General features: G+C 36.6%; 1 protein-coding gene across 2 annotated transcripts in view; it reads left to right on the forward strand.

Annotated features, from left to right (window-relative positions):
* The first annotated feature begins 220 nt into the window (after positions 1 to 220).
* TNIP3 (TNFAIP3 interacting protein 3) overlaps positions 221 to 18,632 on the forward strand; it is a 96,817-nt gene continuing 78,405 nt past the window's right edge. Inside the window, exons 1-2 of one of the 2 annotated variants that reach the window (XM_003271331.3) lie at positions 221 to 302; positions 11,145 to 11,230. In XM_003271331.3, coding sequence (XP_003271379.2) covers positions 300 to 302; positions 11,145 to 11,230 — 89 coding nt within the window. In that variant the 5' untranslated portion in view covers positions 221 to 299. Of the gene's footprint in view, positions 303 to 11,017; positions 11,060 to 11,144; positions 11,231 to 18,632 lie in introns of those variants that run through there. The other variant, XM_004088447.2, reaches the window with a different exon arrangement.

The raw sequence follows: 18,632 nt of genomic DNA on the forward strand, positions 1-18,632 counted from the left end.
TTCCATTACAACATAGAGACTAAGAGGGAATCCTCTGTGGTATTTTCACATAGGTTGTGAATCTTTTATCTGTAGGTTGTATTTGTATCTGAGAGATGAATATTAATAGCCTCTTGGCAGCAGAATGACTTTCTTAAAAAAGGGGTTTCCCTGTGTATGGGTGGATTAACCTTTCAAAATACATGTTTCTACTTAAACCACTTAGTTACTGTTTGATTCAAAGAGTCTTAAAGACAGGTCTCTGTATTAGACCTTGTAGTACGCTTACCTAGATCTGAGAGGGACTTTCAGGATAGAACATGGTGAGTAACATAATGTCTTGTGCCTTTACTTTCATTTCGCTTACTTACCAGAGTTGGTTGTAACTTAATTTCTTTCTTAAAATGCATAAAGTTATCCTATTAAAAAGACATATATAACTGATCAGGAGCTCAGTAATATTAACAATTAAGATAAGGTTTTATGTGTTCCCGGTGAGAAATAAGATAGAACTTGTTGTAAATGTAATAATGTATGCTGTTTCCTTCAATTTTTTTATTTTAGAGCTTTTATCCGCTCCTTTGTGCACATCAGATAAAATAAGCTTTGGAAATGACACATTTAACTATGTGGATGTTACCCTATTTGCTTTATTACTTCTAAAAATCCTATAAATAATAACTAAATGTAAGTACCTATACGAATAATTATGCTTTCCCTCTTGGGATATTACAGGGTTGAACAATCTTGATTAAGCAATGAGCAGAGCCAGCATACATTTAGTGTGTTCCTCTGCAGGGGACATTTTTCACCGTGTTCTTCATGGTGCTATAGAATCACATCGATGGGGAGAATAAAACATTCTAAAAGAATGTATTTCTGAATGGAAAGCTACCGGACTGTTTTATTTAAACAGTCAAATTTCCCAAACGAGATTACAAAATAAACTTCCCTAGGAATAATTTCAGTGTGAACAGTTAAACTATCCTGCAAGGAAGGTTCGTTTTAAAAGCCAGCAGTAGACAAAGGTAGACTAGATGCTTACAGGCGCAGTGCTGGTATCTCTTGAATCTGATAACGTTTGCTTTCTGGCTTAACCACAAACTCCCTGCTGTGAAATGCTGAGAACTTTGTTCTTCTTAGGAATCTCGATCGATGCCCTGTGGCAGAGACTCCCAGAGTGTCCTTTCAAGTGGCACTGCATGCACAGACCTGTCCCCACAGTGGAAGGCCTGAATCAGGCCTTAACCTAATGAGCAAAAAGCAATTATTTGTGGAATGGATCAACGTTAACAAACTATTTTCAGATATGATCTTCTCAACTTTTTTAGTCTATTTTTTATATCAGAATTTTAATGAATTTTTAAAATCTAGAAGAGAAAATTGTCTTTTCATTTTCTCCTTTCCTTTTCACTCTGTCTCTCTTTCTTTGTGTCTCTGTCGCTATCTCTCTCTGTCTTTCCTATGTGTACCTCTGCCTCTGTCTCTTTTCCTGTCACTCTCTGTCTCTGTCCCCCTTTGTCTGTTTCTGTTTCTCTCTTTTTTGTCTTGATCTCTCACTGTGCCTCCGTTTTTCTGTCTCTCTCTTTCTGTCTCCCCTTCTGCTTTGTCCTACTGTCTCTCCAAGTATGTATTTAATTATCATTGACTTCCAGTACAATTCTCTCAATGAAATTTGCAGCCATTAGACAATTTCCCAATTTTAATGACATTAATGAGGCATGAATGAGGAAGAAATAATTATTTTTAAACATGGGAAATTGGCTGTTAAATACAATTCCTCCTGTTAAAGGAACCTAAAGCACATAGCTGGTAAAGAGATCTGTGGCACAGCGTAGAAGAGACAGGCAAAGTTCCCATTTATTTCATCAATCAAAGTCCCTGATTCCTCAAAAGTCTTGGGGGCCTCCTTGTCCAGGTCAGGGGCAAAGGTAGAGAAGGTGTGAGGAGGGGAAGACAAAGGTGCTTACTAAGTTTTTGGTCAACTAAATACTTCCTGCTGAGGATAAAACCTTAGACCTCACTTTAACTGTTAACTTTTAAAAATTGCTCTTTAACACTTTATTCTTTAGCTCTTTTTCTAAACACTGCTTTCTTGTTAAGATCAGATAATGATGAATTATTAGAGGAACACCTATTAGTGATAGCTGTACTCCCATCTGTTTGGAGTTGTGACAGTTTGGATCTTTCAAATATTTATTTCATGAAGGATAAAGACCTTAGAACAAAAAGAAACCTCACTTTTCACATGTACGTCCACAAGTCTTAAACAAAAAACCAAGAATAAAAAATGCCTTTCTCATGAAATTGCACAGAGCATGAGTAAAAAATCACTTATATTTGAAAACACGGCCGAGATTAAATATCTCCATTGTTTTGAAACAAAGACATCATATGGGGGGAAGATATTCTAGTGGTTGCAAAGCACAATCCAAACAAATGAATCTCTTGATTAATCTAAGTATGTAAAAATCCTTGGATGACAGTCACAAGAGGCAGTTAGTGCATAGTTAATAGATCATTGTGGTAAGTAATAAAAGTTAATCATTCTCTGCCATTGCTAATCTAACATGTATGGATTCTGCAAGAAGAAAGGATATAGGATGTAATGTAGTATTAAGCAGTATAGTTAATAAAATACATTTGAAGGCAAATGATCCCTTTCTCAGTTTTCAATTACATCTTAAATTTCAAACATGGTGAAATGTTTCCTTTTGATGTGAATAAATATAGATATATAGATTACAGACAGATGACTCTCAGACACAGTGTATGCAAACACACTATATTCAGTATGCTGTTCAGTATGTTGTCATTTTTTTTCAATATTAGAGAATATGTTGTCATTTTCCCCCAAACTCTTTACTTAGAAAGGTGTTCAAAAATCTTCTAGGAAGATAGTTCACGTTTTTTAAATTATGAAAGGCAAAACAATTATAGATATTAAAATAAGAGAAAAATCGTTCAGCTTAACTTTAAGCTGTAAAAATCGAACTTTATTTATAATGAAAAGAAATACCTAAAATCATTTAATAGAAAAAAATGAGTAGAAAGATTATCAACTTTAAAGAGTTTAATGTAGACAAATTAAAACCTGCCTAAATGTGGGTGAAAACAAAAAGATGAATTTCTAATTAGAGAGTGTTCTGTCACTTGTTTAAAAGCAAGAAAAATATCAAAAAACATAACCATGAAGATGAACATTAAGATATAATTAGTCTGAGACGATCTTGAACTTTACAGGTAAAAGCCGAAGTGTGGATTCTGTATCGGAAGTCCAGTGCTCAGGGATCAAGTCTCATCTCAACTTTTCTTTTTCTTTTTTTCTTTTTTTTTTGAGACAGAGTCTTGCTCTGTTGCCCAGGCTAAAGTGCAGTAGCATGATCTCTGCTCACTGCAACCTCTGCCTCCTGGGTTCAGGTGATTCTCCTGTCTCAGCCTCCCAAGCTGGGATTACAGGCGCCCACCACCACACTCGCTAATTTTTGTACTTTTAGTAGAGACGGGGTTTTGCCACATTGGCCAGGCTGATCTCAAACTCCTGACCTCAGGTGATCCTCCCGCCTTGGCCTCCCAAAGTGCTGGCATCTCAACTTTTCATTATCAGCGGAGAGTACTAATTAAAATCACAGAGCTGAGATCATTCATTATTATTCATTATTATAATTGAGCAGTCTTCCATTTATTTTCATTTGAGGAATTGAGACAGCATAGTTCTTTGTACTGATGTTTGTTAATCTGGGGATAATCACTGTGTAGCCTCCGGTGGTTAGATTTAGCACAACTGATTGATTTTAATAGTAATAATATATGTTTTTTTGAAAGAATAGTCTCTGATATGGCTTCTATTGCTGAAAATTTGATGGAAATCAGAATTCATTATACTCTTTCCTCTTAGTTGCTAATGATCTGTTGACAGGAGTAGAAAAACTAGTATTACAATTATGCATATACCTACTGTGCTAATGGATAGGAAAGCTAAGAAAGGTGTTCAAGGACACAGCTCTGGCTTCTGCTCTTTATGCTCTGAATCTCATAAAGCTATGATGAAATGCAAGTGTGATAATGAGGCATTTTACCTTTTCTAGTTTCTGTGGAGCCTTGTTAGGTCTAAATAAATGTGGTGGAATTTAAATCTTGTTTGATATTCAAAACTCACTGGAAAGCAAGTAGCAAAAGTGATTTTCTTATAGGACCTGAATATTATTGTGTTATTATTTGAAACCATCTTTCAGCTACTTTACCATGGAAGTAATGAGAACGAATCCAGCATTAAAGTTTGAATTGTTTTTGTACAAGACCAGGTTTAAGTTTGGTCATTGCTTGCTAAGCTGCATTCAAAATTAATGTATAGTTGTAAAACAAAATTTGTTACTTCAGAACAAAATCCTGGTGTGCAAAGATTTCTGATAAATTGGCTCAGGCTATCCTTTACTTCCCTTTCAAGCGGGTGAGCATCTGCCTGGAGGAACTGGTACAGTTAGCAGGAGGCTAAGGATGGGCCGAGGCTGGCACACCTGTAATGGAACTGAAAGCGATCCATTACTAGTTTCACCTGAAGCATATTCTCATAAAAACACACACACACGGCTGGGCGCGGTGGCTCACGCCTGTAATCCTAGCACTTTGGGAGGCCGAGGTGGGTGGATCACGAGGTCAGGAGATCGAGACCATCCTGGCTAACACGATGAAACCCCGTCTCTACTAAAAATACAAAAAATTAGTCGGGCGTGGTGGTGGGTGCCTGTAGTCCCAGCTACTCGGGAGGCTGAGGCAGGAGAATAGCGTGAACCTGGGAGGCAGAGCTTGCAGTGAGCCGAGATTGCACCACTGCACTCCAGCCTGGGTGACAGAGCAAGACTCTATCTCAAAAAAAAAAAAAAAAAAAAAGCCCACAAAAAAACCACCCTCAGCTCCACATTTTCATGATTTTCAGCAGAACAACCAACTATTAATAACTAATAACATATATAATAACATTTATGTCCCATAAAAATCACTTTATCTATAGGCTTTCCAGTGAGTTTTGAAGATTAAACAAAATTTAAATTCTCTCACATTTATTTGGAGCTTACTATCTGCCATGCAACACTAGAAAAGTCATCTTATAGTGCAACTGAGGTGGAAGTTGCTCGCAAATGCAGTATCTTGTTTAATCATTATGGACTTTTCTTTGAAGAAGGGAAGTATTATCCTTACTTTGTAGGTGAGGGGCTTAGAGTATTTAAATAATATGCCCAAAGACATATAGGTTGTTAAACGTGAGAGACAGATTGGAATACACATCTTTTGACTCTAAACCCAAGCATCCTTCCAATATACGTTTGAAAAAGCGAATTTGTAATTTGGGGTGCTTTGATGAAATTTATCAGTAGAAATCCACAATGCAGGAATATTCCCAAATAGAGCTGAATAAAGACTCAGAACAAGGATATGCTCATTTTTATGCCGAATGAAGGAACATTCTATGGAAAACTAGACCCTCTTCGCAGGGTAGAAAATTCACTAATATTTCACTAAGCCTCTAAGATGCATCAAGAGCAATATAGCAACATTGCAAAAATCCTAGGATGACCGGTTTTCATAACACTTAAGTATTAGGAGCACTCTTAGCTACTATAATGTACAATCTGTTCTCATGTCAGAGCCGGTGATGGACATTCAGGGACAAGCAAATGTAGTGATAGCCCTGGTGACAGACAGAATCTTAGTCTCCTGACTCCTGGTTCAGGAACTTTTTTAGTTTCAGTCCTCAAATGTCAGTTTCGCATACAGAAGAAATGCAGGTGTTCTGATGTGATTGAGCTGTAGAGAATCTGTGGTGGTAAAAAACTTTATTGCTATAAAACAAAAAGACTTCTTAGAAGGAAATAGATGATGAAAGTCCCCTGATTTGACACCTTTCTCAGAAATATGAAAAGGAAAAAAAAATAGTTACAGCTCTTTTGGGTAGTTCTTTCTTTTGGTTTAGCCAAACGATGTGTAGCCAAAAATCTCTTTCTTGTTCTCAATTTCCCTTGAGCCATTACTGTAAATGAGAGTGGCGTGTAATTTTCCTCTCCTCCAGTTTCTTCCACACTGTAATCAAAGGTCCTTAAGTACCTGTTGGGTATAGGAATCTTATTTGCTAGAGGAAATAAATGAATTAAAATGTGTAACATATCCTTTTTATGAATATCATTATCATATTCTTAAAAACACTGAGCATTTGCCTCATTTTGCATAGAAATTATCTGAAATCTTTTATTGCTGTTTTAGCTTTGTGCTTGTAAATTCAGGTTAGTTTTCTAGTCACGTGATCTGCTTTACTGTTCCTGTTTCTAGGCTAAGTGAATTCCTGTTTCTTTTTTAATATTTATGGAGATAAAATGACTGATAGGGAGCTTTAAGGATAAAGCTTCTTGAACATACAAACTGGCTATTTTGTATATTAAGAGTGATTTAGACTGAATATTAAAGATATTATTAGAAAAACATAACCAAGATTTTATACTAAAAATGCTATAGTTCTTTACATTTCTTTCTTACCAATAATAGCAAGGATCTCAAAATGTTGTCCATTATCATCCACGTATTGGCAACAAATATCTCAAGCTTTGGAAATTACAAAAAGCCATGAGAATTGCTAACAGTAAACCAAAAATTTTTAAAGAGCATTGTGTTTTATTTGTTCACATTGATTTTTTTAAACAGAATTTTAATACCTTTGGGGAGGATATTTCTTCACTTACTCACCACAGCCCCTACCACCACTTGTCACCAATTTATGCCAGCTTCCTGACTCTGCAGGCATTTTCCCACTCTTGACTGAACCTATTGCTCTTTTTCATCCCCTACTCAGCCAAATCACAGCAGGAATGAATCCTGCTGTCCATTAGTTCAGTAAAACACACAGACTGGCACTTAAGGCACGCTGAATGCTCACAGCTAAGGACATTCACCTATTTCTGACTCTAAAAGTTAAGGGGTACATTTACCTAGGATCATCTTTGTTTATTCCCCCACACTGTTTATGACAATTTTACTGTTTTGCCATTACATATTTAAATAAAATGCATATAAGCCGATGATACATGAGTACCAAAAGGTTAAAAAAAAATTGTTTCAATACAAGCTAGTTTTAGCATCTTGGAAACATCTAGTAAAGGTTAAGTTACCAAATTTGAATTGGATGTTGGTGAGGGCAAATACAAAAAAAAGTAGTTAATTATCATAAAAACCTAAAAGCATTCTGTTGAGATTGCTTTGTGTCTTAAAATTTTTGCTCCCTTGTAAAGAAACCAAAACTAGAATTCACCGAGGATTTATTGTGGGCCAGAAGAGACATGTGGACAACCATTAATAGATCTCTCCTTAGAAAACAGAGCTTAGCAATGATGTTCACCTGTATAATTTCAGTGACATTAAATTAATATGGTATTAATGTACTATTCTTCATGAGTCCCAGCTTTGATCAATATTTTGATGAACTGACTGCCTACCTGTAGGTCTCTTATGTGATCAATAAGAAAGCTTTTCATGTATTCTTAAATGGTATAATGTCATTTCTAAAAAATTAATATAAGTGCTTTTATATCTGTAAGCATGTGAATGTACATATATGTATGGTTTTCAGCCTATTACTTTATAGAATCTTTATTATTTATTATATATGGATACAAGGATAGTAATTTTTATGATGGTTTAGTACCTGATGAAGACATTTTATCCTAAATGTATTGAACCTGGTTAACATTTAACGTTAATTTAATAAAGATAGTGAAATGAAACAGTTTCCGGGAAGGTATTATGAGCTGTAAATTGTATGACCCAGAAAGAAACACATTTTATATAAATAAATATGCCTTGTCAGCTTCTAGTCCTTTCTACCTTAAGTGAAGTTTTCATGCTTTTGATTGTATATAAATTACATTTGGACACCTCTCAATGTATAACATAGACTTGACCAACATAAATGTAAACAATAGTATAAGAATTCATTGGTAATGTTTTATATAACATTTTCAAGGTCTGTAAAACCTATTTGAGCAAACTTTGACTATAACTGGTAATACTAACACCCTGCCCTTGAATCTGACTTTAGAAATCCAAGTATATTAAAAGGTGTCACCAGAAATGTCAAAAAGCTCATAAAACTTGGTTTACTTCCAAAAGTAAGTTTATCCTTCAAAGTTGGGTTATTTTGGAACTAGGGATTGTGTAAACTTCTGCTTAAACAATCAAATAGCTTATGATCTTCACCGATGTGCTGAAATGAATCCAAGAATAGAGGACATCTTTTGGCTAAGTTAAACAGAAAGCAACAGCTGCTTCTTTAGCAGTATAGGAATTCCTAAAAAAAGGGGAAAAGGAGGAGGAGAGAGGAAAAAGGAGAAGTAATCAAATGATGGAAACAAAGACATGTGTTTGCTTTTAGCTTCAGAGGATGATCAGCCAGTTGGGTACTCTTACTTCTCTGGGTTTTTTGTTTGTTTGTTTTTTTGTTTTTTTGAGACGGAGTTTCATTCTTGTTGCCCAGGCTGGAGAGCAATGGTGTGACGGCTCACTGCAACCTCTGCCTCCCTGGTTCAAGTGATTCTCCTGCCTCAGCCTCCCGAGTAGCTGGGATTACAGGTGCATACCACCACACCCAGCTAATTTTTGTCTTTTTAGTAGAGACAGGTTTTCTCCATTTTGGTCAGGCTGGTCTCGAACTCCTGACCTCAGGTAATCCACCTCCCTAGGCCTCCCAAAGTTCTGGGATTACAGGTGTCAGCCACCATGCCTGGCCACTTCTATGGTTTTTAATTGTAAATCTTTTTGTTCCCAGAAATTGTATGTGGCTGTATCTAGGGAAAGTAGTGCACACCTGTAGTCCCAGCTACTCCAGAGGCTGAGGGAGGAGAATTGCTTGAGCCCAGGAGTCCCAGCTACTCATGAACCTGAGGGAGGAGAATTGCTTGAGCCCAGGAGTTCAGAACTATAGTGAACTATATAATGGTGCCTGTGAACAGCCACTGAACTCTAGCTTGGGCAATATAGTGAGACATCGTCTCAAAAGAAAGACAGAGAGAGGGAGAGGGATAAGAAGAGGGACAGGGAGAAGGAAGAAGGAAGGGAGGGAGGAAGAAAGGAAGGAAGGAAAGAGGGAAGAAAGGAAGGAAGGAGGGAAAAAAAACTATTGGAAATTATAATTTTGCCTGGGATATTGACTTTTCTGATTCTCACTGGTTAATATTTTTACTTCCTGGATAGAATAATAACAAATGAAAAATTCTAGCCTAGGAAAAGGCAATTTAGGAAGGAAATACAATGTTCAGTAAACTAATTAATGTCTTTGAGACAATTTCCATCTTGTCTGTTTCCAGTGCCTCCAAGATATTATTTGTAAATCTTAAACTGTACAATATTAAGTCTGGAGATTTCCCTTTGCACAGGCCATTTTTGGGGTGTTTACTACCAGAGTTCAAATAATACAATGCCATTACCTAAGAAATATAGTTTTATGGGGTTGTATCTGTAATGTAAAAATTTTGTGGGTTAGTTTTAAAATATATTAGTATTAAAATATATCAGCACCTAATTTTATTTTATTTCAAACTTAACATTTCATTTGTATAATTTTCAATTATGGAACAACAATAGAAGATCATGACTAGGAGTCAGATGATTTGGTGTCTAATCCTAGATCAGTCATTAATTAGCCAAGTCATTTGTTTTCTCTGGACTTGTGTTTCCTCTACTGTAAAATGATGGCATTATAATTCTTAGCGTGTTCTCCACGGTGTCAGATTCTATGATTCCCTGATACTCCAGGACTCCATGTGTAATTTCGCATATGCTTGGAAATTAGCATTTTAAAGGTAATTTTTGAAATAGTGAAAGAATATAAGACATTTCAAAAACCTTACTACAAATTTGTTTATTAATTAAATATTTGAGACTTCATGTTTCAGAAATGGGCACTTATTGTAGTCTCTCTATCAGATGGTTACCACTTGGTTTCCTCTTCAACATATTTGCAGAATTGTGTAATATCTCCAGCGTGCCATATAAACAAGATGGGCAGTTTTGCAATTTTGCATATTTAAAAGATAGCTGTACTAGTTGGTGGTCCAATTCCTTCAACAGTCCAGAAAGGCATTTGCTTTCATCTAGTTACTGGCTACCATGGTGGTAACAGGCGATTTTTAAACAGCTGTCACAAGCTGAAAACAACACAAAACAAAATAAAAAGCCACCCTCCCACACTATGTACAGCCAGCTTGCCAATAGCTGAAATGAATCTTTCCTGGAGCATTTTAATAAACTTTTTTTTTTGGTTGTTGTTACAATTAAACAGAAACACATGAAACTCAGACAAACTGGCTTCATGTTTCCCATGGGCCTAACTCCTAGATTTTCTGATGGGGTCACAACAATTGGTGGTTTCCAGATGAATTTAAAATGTGTTAATTGCCTGCAGGAATTGGCTTTTAAAGCATACACAAATCTTCAGATTCTTCAATCTCAAGATTCTACTGTAAGTCCCCTGACGTACTATGTAGTCTGTATAATGTTTGTCCACAGTTTGGTGCTTAAGTTGCACCAAACTTAAGTGAAACTTAATAATAAATTTAAAAAATGAGAAACAAATTCTGTTGCAAGTGCAGTTTTTTTTTCTTTTTTTCATTGTCCCATTACCACTTCCCTTGTTACCCTGAAAATCATAGAAATAATCAATAACTCCTATTGGAGAAAAAGCTGGCATGAGTGGTCTTCCTAGAAGAAAGCTGCTGGCGTCCTGGGGTCAGTAGCCACTCCTGGAGAACTCATTCTTAGACTGGGGTTAATTAAACTACAAACATGTCAGTCTGACAACTTTAACCGTTCATGCTGTATGTATTAGAATGTCTAGCTTTCTTTTACTTGCTCCTGGACAATTTCTCCCTGTCATGAGATTCTTCCTTAACTCACTGAGCCTGTGTTTACACCCAGTGTTTTACCTTTCATTGAAACTAGGCAGAAGGCAGGCTTGTGGTCTGTCTTCTCACATCTGGCAGGGCTGAAAACAAGACATGAGAATAAAAACATGGCTTTTGATGAAAAATGCATTTAACGGGTGGTTTTCTCCTTTGGTGACTGACATAGTTAACTTCCCTTGAGGTACATCTGAGCCTCATGTCCTTCATATTTTTTTCTTTTAGATTCCATGTGGATGGCTCATGAACAAAAATGAGAAACACGATGATAAACTGGTAATGTTCACCAATCAATCTGAAGATTCTGAAAGGTAATAACAGTTTATTTGGAGATTATATGCTTCTAATACTAATATTCTAATTAGAGCACTTCTGCTTTGTGGCAATGATAGTGTATTAAGAGTAGAAGAGAAGCTGTCTGAATGGAGCTATACAGAATAGAAAAGGAAAAGAGGATGGGTAACAGTACAGCCTATCTATCTGAACATATTTTCTTTTATTGCTATCCAGAGGGCAAAAGTCATGGTAGGTTATGAAGATTATTTGATTTTTAGAGTATTTGTAAATTTCCATTGACAAGCCTTGGTAGATGGTTTCTCTGTAATTGCACAAATTTTTCTCCTAGGAAACAACTGTATTCCACCAGTAAGGTGAAGGAGTAGCTGTATATTTTCTCCTGATTTGCTTAATCCTTAGCTCACCTGAAGGAGGGTGAGAAGTTTACTAAGTTCCTTATGAAAAAAAATTCCTTACTTAGGCACTTTCCACATTCTATCAATCTTTCAATGTTTTTTTGAAGTCTCATTCTATTCATTGGTTCATAGTTATTTCTTTCTTTTTTAATGTGGCACCTTTTATGTGCAAGATATTGTGCTTGCTCCTTGCAGAAGAGGAATCAGATTCAGACCCTATCCTCAAGCTGCTTGAAGTTTAGAAGTGAAAAGCCATGCAGATGCCTAAGCATCATATATGGTAGGATGTTCTGCCTCATGAAAGAGGCACAGATAAACTGTTCCTCGAAATCTGAGGAAAGTGAGATTTCCAGAGACTGGGATAGAAATACACAAAGAAACCTAATTTCTGGCAAAGAGAAACTGGGGAGAAAGATGGAAAAACAGAAGGAAAGGCTATTCCAAGCTGAAGGCAGAATGTGTGCAAAGACGTGGTGGTAGGAAAGTCGTGTATTTGTGTCTGGATCAACTAACTGTTTTGGCTTCTGCAGGTGGTGTGTAGTAAAAAGAAGGAAACTCAGTTGATACTCTCTCTTGAGTGAGAGTAAATAGCTGAGAATTTATTCTACAGGCCAATATTTCTGTTTATAAAGACAAAACTCCTATTTTGTGATACCTTTCAAAGGAAAGATAATTTCAAGAAATAATCAAGTTCTTAAGTCGGTGTTTCTTAAACTAGGGTTCTGAGATCCTGTGCATCTGGAGTCATATTCTCAGATTCTCTACGAGAACCTTTTCATTAAAAGAGGCCCATCTGTACTTTCAGTGTGAAAATCATGACTGGACAACTGGTACCATTAAAAATTTTGAGCCAAGGATTTCCAATAGGCCTACTCTAACAATAGTGTTTAAAATTAATTGGAAAGGGAAAAGATCTGAAGTTCAAATAAATATAGAAATATTGATTTCTCCCATTCACCTCAATCAATTACATTCAGTATCTTTAACAAGAATTTTAGCCTTCAATTGTATGTAATTTGGCATTTTCCTGTGCACTATATTATTCTAGAACTGTGCTGGGTCTACAATAAGCATTGATCTATTTTATATACATTTTAATAAAATATTAGTAAAATTGAAATTTACATCACAGGAGTCATTTGAGGATGAAGTTATTATACTGACAACCTCTAAGATACTATAGGCATTACAGAAGCAAAAAATATATGATGTGCTGTTGAACAACTTCTAGGAAAGATGATACCCATCCTCCTTTGGTAGCAGAAGCATATGCTTGGCAAAATTTCACCGTGTAGACAAGAAAGAAAGGAAGGAAGGGAAAAAGAAAGGAAGGGAGAAACCTATTATTTCTAAGAGATAGGGGCTATCCTCACCCGGCCGCCTCTCCACATTCACAAGCCATTTCCTTCCACATGGAGAATTCTGAGGAATTTGTGTGAGCTCCTGAGTCCCATTCTCTTGCCTCCTTTCCACAGCCAGCAATGCATTCGACTGTTTAGTTCTATTTACCAATGATGAAAATTATGCAGAATTTAGTAGTTAACATTTTTTCTACAGTGGCTAAAAATTTGTATTTCTGAAAGAAATAGATAGGGTTAGGTTCTTTGATAGTAATCTAAAATGTTCAGAAGATGGTTTTCAAGTTGCCTTCTAGGGTGTATATGCCCAGAAGTGCAGAAAGAAGGATGAGGGATGAGGCAGTGAGGCAGGGGCCGCAGTCCATGTCTTTGTCTGAGGGAAGTGGGAAAGAAGAATAAAGAAGAGAGGCGAGAGCGAACAGGGCAGGAAGAGAATAGTGAGCGCCTGAGTCATCTTTCCCTCTATCACTCCTGAACTGACTCCTTTGTCATTGAAGTGCTTTAGGTCCTACGTATTGATGTTATTGTTGCCACACCAGGTTTCCTTTCAAAGGAAAATAAAGGAGCGGAAGAAATAATTTTGATTGTCAGTGTGGGGGATTATCAAAGTAAACATGGTGTTTTATAGTTTTTATATTTCCCTTTAACACAGTTTTGAAGCATATTGTTATTATAAAAGTGGTCCCACTCAACATGTATGATCCTGGGGTCATCCTTTTTTTGAAGTACTCTTGTAATACCAGTTCCTCATTGTAATTTTTCTAAAGCAGATGCTTTCCTGTTGTAATATTGTAAGAAGAATGTCTTTTTTTTTTTTTTTTTTTGAGACGGAGTCTCGCTCTGTCGCCCAGGCTGGAGTGCAGTGACACGATCGACTCACTGCAAGCTCTGCCTCCCAGGTTCATGCCATTCTCCTGCCTCAGCCTCTCTGAGTAGCTGGGACTACAGGCGCCCGCCACCATGCCTGGCTAATTTTTTGTATTTTTAGTAGAGATGGGGTTTCACCGTGTTAGCCAGGATGGTCTCGATCTCCTGACCTCGTGATCCACTCGCCTCGGCCTCCCAAAGTGCTGGGATTACAGGCGTGAGCCACCGCGCCCTGCCAAAGAATGTCTTTTTTAAAACAAATGGATTATGCATTCAGAAAATTGTAATTATAACCTCGCAAGAAAAACGACTACGATTCATTTTAGCCTGAAGTAGAGCTCATCTCAGAAGAATGAGATGACTTTATGTTCTCATGAAGTGACCCTTTTACCTGGCATTAAACTCATTCACAACAGCAGTCATTCAACCTAATATTAAACAGGATCGAATGCCATGAGTTTTTCATGACTTCTGGTAACGATATAGTGGATTTCAGATGCACTTAAGGAACTCTGTGTCTTTCTTCATATTCAAATCATTCAAATGTCTTTATGTAAAGCATTGGTGGACATTAAGAAAATTAAACAATACTTTTGTCTTTTTTTCTCCATGTGAGTAGCATACGCTCTTCCAGATGCAACATTGAGCAGCCAAACAGCTGCTGGCTATTAAAAGTCCCTTAAAGCTCTATTATTTTTTTTCTCATAAAAGGAAGAGAAGTGTAGGAATGTTTATGGGGTGACAGGCAGATGTTTTAGTTGTACTGTTTATGTGGTAAGCGAAAACTAAAATGATCTCTTTTATGATATCATCGGCATTTTTACAATTCTTTAGGCCTCTTTATTTTTAACCCCCTTCTTACCTGACTCTAAATTAAACTATTCTGGAAAGGCAGAAGAAAGAACCATTTATACAGTTGCTATAAGTTAAGGATATCTCACACCTTTTCATAAAGACAGACATCCCTGAAAATGTATCTTCCGTCCATTCATATTGTTTTGGTAGGTAGAAGAGAACCTTATAGTTTGAAGAGCTAAATAAGAGTATTTTTCTTTTCACTAAACAAGCAGCAGCACTGATGAATAAGTATTTTTAATGACAAGCAAAACATCATAGACCAATCGTAATTTTTTTCATAAATTTTACTAATTTATTTATTTGCAATTCAAATTTGTTAGTTTTTCAGAAATTACATGTCTTCAAACTAATAAACATCAAAGTCACATTGGGTTTCTGGACAATAGACTAAGTTTCTTCTCTTTCCACACTAAGAAAGCTGTCTCTCAACCTTATTTATTTATATGTAATATAGTAGATGAAATTAAGTTTTATTGGATGGGTAAATTCACAGAGATTTGTGACAAGGAGCTTTGGGACAACTTGTGCTTTGAACCAGGCTCTGTAAAGCACATTTCAGAAAAGAAAGCCTCTTCCATGCAAACAACGCCCATGGGATAAACCCAGATTTCCATATTCTGAGGACTACCTTATCCAGAAGGTCCAAGAAGATATTTAGAGTACACCTTTTGTTCTGTCTGCCTTTAATACTTTATGCTTGCATAAACTCTTTGATTCAAGGTAGAAATCACTTGTAAGGCTATTACTGTATGCTAGAAAGTGTTTGGGAGATGTTGTTGAAAAGAATACCAAATTAGAATTTTCCCAAGAATCAACTTAGCATTTTTCTGGGACGTACTGGTACTAGCATAAAATTTGTGTGTCTAGAGACTGGAAATCACCCAGCTTTTACCTCCGTGGAAATGTCTTTGATAAAAGCTGTGGTGGCACAGAGCTTGCTTGGAGGTCTGTAGGAGGCCCCAGGCAGGCCACAACCTGCAGCCAGCTGAATGAATTTTAAGTCTGTACTTTCTGTGTGTGGCAACTCTAAGGAGTTGCTCTCTTTTTGCAGAAGGCTTCAGAGTTTATGCTGAAAACATCTCCTCCGAGCTGATAATTCAATATACAGACCCTCCATGGCAGTACATTCCATTTCTGTGGCTTAAATTTGAAGCAGTTTCAAAGCCAGTTAATATAATAGAAGGTATTGCATTAGCAAAATTCTAGTTTTCAGGGCAATTTGGAAATACCAAATTCACAACTCTCTCTGCTACTCTGACAGGAATTTGTGTAAATGCACTAAGTGAAGAAATAATGGGGGAAATGAAGAGACTAGAGTTTGGAAAATTCAATTTGGCTTTGGTTTGAATCTTTTTGTTTTTATTCCTTCACATAAATTGAAAATTTAAATGTAATACCCTCAGTGAGTTGGGTTTTCATCTCTCGTAGGCTTCGACTTGGGATACTACTTATGTCCCTGCTCAAATATGAGTTTAGAGAGTGGGCAGGTTATATTGAGGATTTGTTTCACATACCTTTTTATTCCTCTTTTTAGTATTTTATATCATTTGCTAGTATTTATATTGACGTAAGACTCTAGCTGTCACTTCATATTTTAAATATTCTGCTCGGTTAGTTAAATCGGATCATAATTATTTAAATCACACATCACCCCTCTTTCCAAGCCAACTGAACTAGAGAATCATTTTCCAGTTTCACATCTAGGAAATATTTCTATGCCAGGGGCATTTCTGCTTTCCAAGCCCAGTTGTTTTCATTGTTCTAACCATGTAAGTTCCTTTATTTTCTTTATATTACCAGATCAGGGTTTTCAATTATGGCAGAAAATACCAGCATACTAAAATGCAAAATAATATTTATTTTAAGATCCAAACCATTTGATGATTTCTCTTTTTTGTTTTCATTTTTTGCTGTGCTACATCATACTTTGTTTTAGAACACAACAGTGGGACTGAATTGTGTCCCCCTAAATTCATATGTTGAACTCCTAAACCCCAATGTGACTGCATTTGGAGATAGCGCCCTTAGGAGGTAATTAAGGTTAAGTGAAGTCATAAGGGTGGGGCTCTGGTACAATAGGATTAGTGCCCTTATAAAAAGAGACACCAGAGAGCTTGCTGTCTCTTTCCACACGTGCACAAAGAAGAGGTCATTTGAGCACACTGCAAGCCTTGAAAAGAGGCCTTAGAATGAAACCTACCTGCTGGCACCTTGCTCACACTTCCCAGCCTTCAGAACTGTGAGAAATAAATACCCACTGTTTACACCCAATCTATGCTGTTTCCTTATGGCAGCTCAAGAAGACTAAGACACCTATTTATGCTACAGGTACTTAATAAGGATTTTATTTGCTTTTCTTGTTGATCTATAGTGATTTCAGAGGCTGTGTGAAGGAGTTTGGCTTAAGCAGCTATTAATATCTAATAGGCATCTAGAAGTCCAGGCAATATATTAGAAGATATTTCCTTAGGGGACCACCAATACTTCTGTTATTCAAGATCTCATTACTAAACCTGATTCAACTTCAGGCTATTAAAAAATATTCCAGAGAACAAGGACTTATTTTATCTCTATGTAATAGTAATTTTTCCTTTCTTTATTATAAATTATGATTCATTAAAGGATGGTGAAATACCTTTTCATCCATGGGCTCAGGGTACCTCATACCTACCCTTTTGAGCAAAGCTGATAGCAAAAGTTCTTATTTATTTAGAAGTGAAGAGCATCCACTATCTCAATGACACCATTTAAAATCAGTATTGTGGTTAAGAGTGTGGTTTCTTGAGTCAGACTCCCTGAGTTCAAATCACACTTCTTAGGTAAGTCATTTACTCTAAATCTTTAAAAATACTTCAAATTTTAATAATTTTCTCTTTTCTTAGAAGCACTCATGTAAAATTCAGCAAAACTCTATACATTACCAAAAAAATGTGCCACCAACTAGTTTTTTACAGTAAGAAATATACTATAAGAAGTACCTAGAATAGTTCTTGGCCTGTAGTAAACTTCAATAAATATTTGTTGAGTGAGTGAATAAAAGTTGCATAACTAAAATGATCAATAAAACATCAATAAGATAATATAATTGATATTTATCTCTTCCTATTTGGAATAAAAAAATAGAAGATCTTGAATCTTCTGTATTTGTTTAATGGAGCTTCAGAGGTACAAGTATGTGTGATATTTGCCATAACTTTATTGGTCTGAATTTACAAGGCTAATCTGGAGCCTAATTATTTCCTCTGGGCTCACTATTCCTTCTAGGAATAATGCTGCTTGCTTGAGTTCATTTAAGCATCCATTATACCCAGTGTGACATTTTTTTCATGACCGCAAATGCATAGTTTTTTTCCCACAACTCTCCATGCCAACTACGTATCCAATAATTCAATTCGGTTTTGACACTACCAGAAGTTAGTACAGACCCCACATGTTAAGGCCTCAGTCCCACAAGACTGCCTGCACTTCAGAGGCCAGTTACAAGTCCAGTCACCACCCATACTTCTGACCAACATGCTACAAATTCAGAGGTTACCACAACCCCGTCCTCAGGTTTGGCAATTCATGAGAAGGACTCACAGAACTCAGGAAACACATGTTGCCAGTTTATTATTAAGATACAACTCAGGAACAGCCAGATGAAAAGAATCCAAAAGGTGAGGCATGGGGATGCTGTCACACAGCATCCTTGCCCTTAACAAACCTGCCATCTTCCCAGCACATCAATGTGTTACCAACCAGGAAGCTTTCCAAATCTCCTTGCTCAAGAGTATACATATCCATACTGAACCCAGTAGACACAAAATTTTTTAAAAGAGTATTTACATCCCAATGTCCAGCTCTCTCCCCTTCCTGGAGATTGGGGAATGGGGCTGGAAGTTCTTACCTTCTAATCACAAATTTGATCTTTCTGGTGGCCCCGCCCTGAAGCTCTCCAT

Source organism: Nomascus leucogenys, chromosome 7b, assembly GCF_006542625.1.
Source record: "Nomascus leucogenys isolate Asia chromosome 7b, Asia_NLE_v1, whole genome shotgun sequence".
NCBI lineage: Eukaryota > Metazoa > Chordata > Mammalia > Primates > Hylobatidae > Nomascus > Nomascus leucogenys.